This window comes from Procambarus clarkii, chromosome 45 (assembly GCF_040958095.1).
Source record: "Procambarus clarkii isolate CNS0578487 chromosome 45, FALCON_Pclarkii_2.0, whole genome shotgun sequence".
NCBI classification, from domain to species: Eukaryota; Metazoa; Arthropoda; class Malacostraca; order Decapoda; family Cambaridae; genus Procambarus; species Procambarus clarkii.
The window spans coordinates 130565-138889 of NC_091194.1; the positions used below are offsets into that span (position 1 = coordinate 130565).

At 45.3% G+C, this 8325-nt stretch overlaps 1 protein-coding gene across 1 annotated transcript; it reads left to right on the forward strand.

Moving 5' to 3' along the window:
- The first annotated feature begins 2809 nt into the window (after positions 1-2809).
- On the forward strand, positions 2810-7986 carry LOC123770165 (mucin-17-like). The gene is made up of 2 exons (XM_045761835.1): positions 2810-3753; positions 4206-7986. The coding sequence occupies exons 1-2, from the start codon at positions 2810-2812 to the stop codon at positions 7984-7986; spliced, it is 4725 nt and encodes a 1574-aa protein (XP_045617791.1).
- The last annotated feature ends 339 nt before the right edge of the window (positions 7987-8325 follow it).

The following is an 8325-nucleotide window of genomic DNA, read 5'->3' on the forward strand; positions in this document are numbered from 1 at the left end:
GTTGTGTCTGTGGTTCATTGTTGTGTCTGTGGTTCATTGTTGTGTCTGTGGTTGTTATTGTGTCTGTGGTTCATTGTTGTGTCTGTGGTTGTTATTGTGTCTGTGGTTCATTGTTGTGTCTGTGGTTCATTGTTGTGTCTGTGGTTCATTGTTGTGTCTGTGGTTGTGTCTGTGGTTCATTGTTGTGTCTGTGGTTGTGTCTGTGGTTCATTGTTGTGTCTGTGGTTCATTGTTGTGTCTGTGGTTCATTGTTGTGTCTGTGGTTGTGTCTGTGGTTCATTGTTGTGTCTGTGGTTCATTGTTGTGTCTGTGCTTGTTATTGTGTCTGTGGTTCATTGTTGTGTCTGTGGTTGTTATTGTGTCTGTGGTTCATTGTTGTGTCTGTGGTTCATTGTTGTGTCTGTGGTTCATTGTTGTGTCTGTGGTTGTGTCTGTGGTTCATTGTTGTGTCTATGGTTGTGTCTGTGGTTCATTGTTGTGTCTGTGGTTCATTGTTGTGTCTGTGGTTCATTGTTGTGTCTGTGGTTGTGTCTGTGGTTCATTGTTGTGTCTGTGGTTCACTGTTGTGTCTGTGGTTCATTGTTGTGTCTGTGGTTCATTGTTGTGTCTGTGGCTGTTGTGTCTGTGGTTCATTGTTGTGTCTGTGGTTGTGTCTGTGGTTCATTGTTGTGTCTGTGGTTCATTGTTGAGTCTGTGGTTGTTGTTGTGTCTGTGGTTCATTGTTGTGTCTGTGGTTCATTGTTGTGTCTGTGGCTGTTGTGTCTGTGGTTCATTGTTGTGTCTGTGGTTGTGTCTGTGGTTCATTGTTGTGTCTGTGGTTCATTGTTGTGTCTGTGGTTGTTGTTGTGTCTGTGGTTCATTGTTGTGTCTGTGGTTGTTGTTGTGTCTGTGGTTGTTGTTGTGTCTGTGGTTCATTGTTGTGTCTGTGGTTCATTGTTGTGTCTGTGGTTGTTGTTGTGTCTGTGGTTCATTGTTGTGTCTGTGGTTCATTGTTGTGTCTGTGGTTGTTGTTGTGTCTGTGGTTCATTGTTGTGTCTGTGGTTCATTGTTGTGTCTGTGGTTGTTGTTGTGTCTGTGGTTCATTGTTGTGTCTGTGGTTCATTGTTGTGTCTGTGGTTCATTGTTGTGTCTGTGGTTCATTGTTGTGTCTGTGGTTCATTGTTGTGTCTGTGGTTCATTGTTGTGTCTGTGGTTCATTGTTGTGTCTCTGGTTCATTGTTGTGTCTGTGGTTCATTGTTGTGTCTGTGGTTCATTGTTGAGTCTGTGGTTGTTGTTGTGTCTGTGGTTCATTGTTGTGTCTGTGGTTCATTGTTGTGTCTGTGGTTGTGTCTGTGGTTCATTGTTGTGTCTGTGGTTCATTGTTGTGTCTGTGGTTCATTGTTGTATCTGTGGTTCATTGTTGTGTCTGTGGTTGTGTCTGTGGTTCATTGTTGTGTCTGTGGTTCATTGTTGTGTCTGTGGTTCATTGTTGTGTGTGGTTCATTGTTGTGTCTGTGGTTGTGTCTGTGGTTCATTGTTGTGTCTGTGGTTCATTGTTGTGTCTGTGGTTGTGTCTGTGGTTCATTGTTGTGTCTGTGGTTCATTGTTGTGTCTGTGGTTCATTGTTGTGTCTGTGGTTCATTGTTGTGTCTGTGGTTCATTGTTGTGTCTGTGGTTCATTGTTGTGTCTGTGGTTCATTGTTGTGTCTGTGGTTCATTGTTGTGTCTGTGGTTCATTGTTGAGTCTGTGGTTGTTGTTGTGTCTGTGGTTCATTGTTGTGTCTGTGGTTCATTGTTGTGTCTGTGGTTGTGTCTGTGGTTCATTGTTGTGTCTGTGGTTCATTGTTGTGTCTGTGGTTCATTGTTGTATCTGTGGTTCATTGTTGTGTCTGTGGTTGTGTCTGTGGTTCATTGTTGTGTCTGTGGTTCATTGTTGTGTCTGTGGTTCATTGTTGTGTGTGGTTCATTGTTGTGTCTGTGGTTGTGTCTGTGGTTCATTGTTGTGTCTGTGGTTCATTGTTGTGTCTGTGGTTCATTGTTGTGTCTGTGGTTCATTGTTGTGTCTGTGGTTCATTGTTGTGTCTGTGGTTCATTGTTTCCGATAGTAATGTGTGAAGAATGTATACATTATGTATATTACCATAATCATGTATACCTATCGTTTATATTATACATAAATACTTGAGCAAGGCACAGAGTATACAATATTGCTGAACATGTATATCTTGAAGCATCTAATGCTTCATTTTAATGCTTTGAATTCCATGAAAACTTATAGAAGAAACTCCTAATCTTCCTCTTCCATGAATTCTCCAGAACATTTCCAAGTTTTGAATTCAAATTCAAAGTCAAAAATTGTATTCCATTAAAGGTTGTTGATTTAGAATTGAGTTTACACAAGGTTTAAGTGGAAGTTGTTGGGCTAAAAGAAAGGCTAATTTGCATGAAATTATTTAGACTTAGAAAAATTAGAATTAGGAAACTTCTTTGTTAGAGATTTAGAAACTTCGTTGTTCTTCGTGCTGCTGTAGACAGGTGTTGGTAGTTTACCTGTTGGTAGTTCACCTATTGGTAGTTTACCTGTTGGTAGTTTACCTGTTGGTAGTTCACCTGTTGGTAGTTTACCTGTTGGTAGTTTACATGTTGGTAGTTCACCTGTTGGTAGTTTACCTGTTGGTAGTTTACCTGTTGTTAGTTTACCTGTTGGTAGTTTACCTGTTGGTAGTTCACCTGTTGTTAGTTTACATGTTGGTAGTTTACCTGTTGGTAGTTCACCTGTTGGTAGTTTACCTGTTGGCTATCTACCTGTTATTTACCTGTTGGCTAACTATGGCTATCCTGACCAAAACTATGGCTATCCTGGCCAAAACTATGGCTATCCTGACCAAAACTATGGCTATCCTGACCAAAACTATGGCTATCCTGGCCCAAACTATGGCTATCCTGACCAAAACTATGGCTATCCTGACCAAAACTATGGCTATCCTGGCCAAAACTATTGCTATCCTGACCAAAACTATGGCTATCCTGACCAAAACTATGGCTATCCTGACCAAAACTATGGCTATCCTGACCAAAACTATGGCTATCCTGGCCAAAACTATGGCTATCCTGACCAAAACTATGGCTATCCTGACCAAAACTATGGCTATCCTGACCAAAACTATGGCTATCCTGGCCCAAACTATGGCTATCCTGACCAAAACTATGGCTATCCTGACCAAAACTATGGCTATCCTGACCAAAACCATGGCTATCCTGGCCAAAGCTATGGCTATCCTGACCAAAACTATGGCTATCCTGACCAAAACTATGGCTATCCTGACCAAAACTATGGCTATCCTGACTAAAACTATGGCTATCCTGACCAAAACTATGGCTATCCTGACCAAAACTATGGCTATCCTGACCAAAACCATGGCTATCCTGGCCAAAACTATGGCTATCCTGACCAAAACTATGGCTATCCTGACCAAAACTATGGCTATCCTGACCAAAACTATGGCTATCCTGGCCAAAACTATGGCTATCCTGACCAAAACTATGGCTATCCTGGCCAAAACTATGGCTATCCTGACCAAAACTATGGCTATCCTGACCAAAACCATGGCTATCCTGGCCAAAACTATGGCTATCCTGGCCAAAACCATGGCTATCCTGACCAAAACCATGGCTATCCTGGCCAAAACCATGGCTATCCTGACCCCTAGTATAACATCGGGAGCATATACCACTACCATATACCACCAGACATATCTTGGTGAAATATATCGGTACATAGTATTAATCCTGGGAGTATGACCCCCCCCCCCCCCCCCTTGTTAACAAGACATACCGCTGATTAGTGAAGTTAACTACTTCCTGCCACCACTTAACGAGATGTTATACTATGGGTTAATTACCCTGAGGCTGTTCTTGTTAATTACCAGTTATTGGCCACATAGGAAGCCAATCAGGAGAGTCCTGACCCCCAAGGCCTTACCTAATCATAGTTCAGGAGAGTTCCGGTGGAGGCGGAAACAATTGGGCAGAGTTTCTTTCACTCTGATGCCCCTGTTCACCTAGCAGTAAATAGGTACCTGGGAGTTAGACAGCTGCTAAGGGCTGCTGCTTCCTGGGGGTGTGTGTATAAAAAATGGAGAATTGGTCGATGACCGGGCCGCAGGGACGCTAAGCCCCGATATCATTTCAAGATAACGTTTTTCAAAGGTGGTTTATTCCCTAGTCCAGACCTTGGTAGTCCAGACCTTGATAGTCAAGACCTTGCTAGTTCAGACCTTTTTAGTCCAGACTATGGTAGTCCAGACCTTGCTAGTCCAGACCTTGCTAGTCCAGACCTTGGTAGTCCAGACCTTGGTAGTCCAGACCTTGATAGTCAAGACCTTGCTAGTCCAGACCTTGGTAGTCCAGACTATGGTAGTCCAGACAATGGTAGTCCAGACAATGGTAGTCCAGACCTTGGTAGTCCAGACCTTGGTAGTCTAGACCTTGGTAGTCCAGACCTTGGTAGTCCAGACTATGGTAGTCCAGACCTTGGTAGTCTAGACCCTGGTAGTCCAGACCTTGGTAGTCCAGACCTTGGTAGTCCAGACTATAGTAGTCCAGACTATAGTAGTCCAGACTATGGTAGTCCAGACCTTGGTAGTCCAGACTATAGCAGTCCAGACTATGGTAGTCCAGACCTTCGTAGTCCAAACCTTGGTAGTCTAGACCCTGGTAGTCCAGACCTTGGTAGTCCAGACTATAGTAGTCCAGACTATGGTAGTCCAGACCTTGGTAATCCAGACCTTGGTAGTCTAGACCCTGGTAGTCCAGACCTTGGTAGTCCAGACTATGGTAGTCCAGACCTTGGTAGTCCAGACCTTGGTAGTCCAGACTATAGTAGTCTAGACCTTGTTAGTCTAGACCTTGGTAGTCCAGACTATGGTAGTCCAGACCTTGGTAGTCTAGACTATAGTAGTCCAGACCTTGGTAGTCTAGACCTTGGTAGTCCAGACTATGGTAGTCTAGACCTTGGTAGTCCAGACCTTGCTAGTCCAGACCTTGCTAGTCCAGACCTTGGTAGTCTAGACCTTGGTAGTCCAGACCTTGGTAGTCCAGACCTTGCTAGTCCTGACTTTGGTAGTCCAGACTATGGTAGTCCAGACTATGGTAGTCCAGACCTTGGTAGTCCAGACTATGGTAGTCCAGACCTTAGTAGTCCAGACCTTGGTAGTCTAGACTATGGTAGTCCAGACCTTGGTAATCCAGACCTTGGTAGTCCAGACTATAGTAGTCCAGACCTTGGTAGTCTAGACCTTGGTAGTCCAGACTATAGTAGTCCAGACCTTGGTAGTCTAGACCTTGGTAGTCTAGACCTTGGTAGTCCAGACCTTGGTAGTCCAGACTATAGAAGTCCAGACCTTGGTAGTCTAGACCTTGGTAGTCCAGACCTTGGTAGTCCAGACTATGGTAGTCCAGACTATGGTAGTCCAGACCTTGGTAGTCCAGACTATGGTAGTCCAGACTATGGTAGTCCAGACCTTGGTAGTCCAGACTATGGTAATCCAGACTATGGTAGTCCAGACTATGGTAGTCTAGACCTTGGTAGTCCAGACCTTGGTAGTCCAGACTATAGTAGTCCAGACCTTGGTAGTCTAGACCTTGGTAGTCCAGACCTTGGTAGTCCAGACTATGGTAGTCCAGACCTTGGTAGTCCAGACTATGGTAGTCCAGACCTTGGTAGTCCAGACTATGGTAGTCCAGACCTTGGTAGTCCAGACTATGGTAGTCCAGACCTTGGTAGTCCAGACCTTGGCAGTCCAGACCTTGGTAGTCCAGACCTTGGTAGTCCAGACCTTGGCAGTCCAGACCTTGGTAGTCTAGACTTTGATTGTCTAGACTTTGATTGTCTAGACTTTGGTAGTCTAGACCTTTTTAGTCCAGACCTTGGTAGTCCAGACCTTGGTAGTGTAGACCTTGGTAGTCCAGACCTTGGTAGTGTAGACCTTGGTAGTGTAGACCTTGGTAGTCCAGACCTTGGTAGTGTAGACCTTGGTAGTCCAGACCTTGGTAGTCCAGACTATGGTAGTCCGGACCTTGGTAGTCCAGACCATGGTAGTGTAGACCTTGGTAGTGTAGTCCTTGGTAGTGTAGACCTTGGTAGTCCAGACCTTGGTAGTGTAGACCTTGGTAGTGTAGACCTTGGTAGTGTAGACCTTGGTAGTCCAGACCATGGTAGTGTAGTCCTTGGTAGTGTAGTCCTTGGTAGTGTAGACCTTGGTAGTCCAGACCTTGGTAGTGTAGACCTTGGTAGTCCAGACCTTGGTAGTGTAGACCTTGGTAGTCCAGACCTTGGTAGTCCAGACTATGGTAGTCCGGACCTTGGTAGTCCAGACCTTGGTAGTCTAGACCTTGCTAGTCAAGACCTTGCTAGTCTAGACCTTGGTAGTCTAGACCTTGGTAGTCTAGACCTTGGTAGTCTAGACCTTGGTAGTCCAGAACTTGGTAGTCCAGCCCTTGGTAGTCTAGACCTTGGTAGTCCAGACCTTGGTAGTCTAGACCTTGCTAGTCTAGACCTTGGTAGTCTAGACCTTGCTAGTCTAGACCTTGCTAGTCTAGACCTTGGTAGTCTAGACCTTGCTAGTCCAGAACTTGGTAGTCCAGCCCTTGGTAGTCTAGACCTTGCTAGTCTAGACCTTGGTAGTCTAGACCTTGCTAGTCTAGACCTTGCTAGTCTAGACCTTGCTAGTCTAGACCTTGGTAGTCTAGACCTTGCTAGTCCAGAACTTGGTAGTCCAGCCCTTACTAGTCCAGAACTTGGTAGTCCAGCCCTTGGTAGTCTAGACCTTGGTAGTCTAGACCTTGGTAGTCCAGAACTTGGTAGTCCAGCCCTTGGTAGTCTAGACCTTGCTAGTCTAGACCTTGGTAGTCTAGACCTTGCTAGTCCAGACCTTGCTAGTCTAGACCTTGCTAGTCTAGACCTTGCTAGTCTAGACCTTGGTAGTCTAGACCTTGCTAGTCCAGAACTTGGTAGTCCAGCCCTTGGTAGTCTAGACCTTGGTAGTCTAGACCTTGGTAGTCTAGACCTTGCTAGTCCAGACCTTGCTAGTCTAGACCTTGGTAGTCTAAACCTTGCTAGTCTAGACCTTGGTAGTCCAGACCTTGGTAGTCTAAACCTTGCTAGTCTAGACCTTGGTAGTCCAGACCTTGGTAGTCTAGACCTTGCTAGTCTAGACCTTGCTAGTCTAGACCTTGCTAGTCCAGACCTTGGTAGTCTAGACCTTGGTAGTCTAGACCTTGCTAGTCCAGACCTTGCTAGTCTAGACCTTGGTAGTCTAGACCTTGCTAGTCTAGACCTTGGTAGTCTAGACCTTGCTAGTCTAGACCTTGGTAGTCTAGACCTTGCTAGTCTAGACCTTGGTAGTCTAGACCTTGGTAGTCCAGACCTTGCTTGTCCAGCCCTTGATAGTCTAGACCTTGGTAGTCTAGACCTTGCTAGTCTAGACCTTGGTAGTCTAGACCTTGCTAGTCTAGACCTTGGTAGTCTAGACCTTGGTAGTCTAGACCTTGCTAGTCTAGACCTTGGTAGTCTAGACCTTGCTAGTCCAGACCTTGCTAGTCTAGACCTTGGTAGTCTAGACCTTGCTAGTCCAGACCTTGGTAGTCTAGACCTTGCTAGTCTAGACCTTGGTAGCCTAGACCTTGGTAGTCTAGACCTTACTAGTCCAGACCTTGGTAGTCCAGACCTGGCTAGTACAGACTATGGCAGTCTAGACCTTGGTAGTCCAGACCTTGCTAGTCTAGACCTTGCTAGTCTAGACCTTGGTAGTCCAGACCTTGCTAGTCTAGACCTTGCTAGTCTAGACCTTGGTAGTCCAGACCTTGCTAGTCTAGACCTTGATAGTCTAGACCTTGGTAGTCCAGACCTTGCTAATCCAGACCTTGCTAGTCTAGACCTTGCTAGTCCAGACCTTGCTAGTCCAGACCTTGATGGAATAAATAATGCATTTCTTTGGCACCTGTAACTCTTAAGTATATATATATATATATATATATATATATATATATATATATATATATATATATATATATATATATATATACAGAGAGTATTTTAAGGAAGTGTGAGGGGGGTGGGGAGGGGTCGCCAGGGCGGGCAGTGCGGCCGTTGGAGTTTTCCCGCGTCTAGTGATGTGCTCAACGGTCCGCCACTGTCTCAAAGAACGAGTTTGAAGTCCGTCTGGGCGCCTTAACAATGCATGAGATGTTTATTGCTGTGGGCAGAGTCCGAGAGAAGGCGGAATAGGATCCCATCACCCCATTCCTACCCCTTCCCCACCACCCCAACCCCCACCCAGGCAATA

What these genes read in the sequence shown, in the direction of transcription:
- LOC123770165 (XM_045761835.1), top strand. Translation starts at nt 2,810, where the DNA reads ATGGCTATCCTGACCAAAACTATGGCTATCCTGGCCAAAACTATGGCT. An exon ending in TATCTTGGTGAAATATATCG is followed by an intron (nt 3,754 to 4,205) that starts GTACATAGTATT and finishes TTTATTCCCTAG; the next exon opens with TCCAGACCTTGGTAGTCCAG.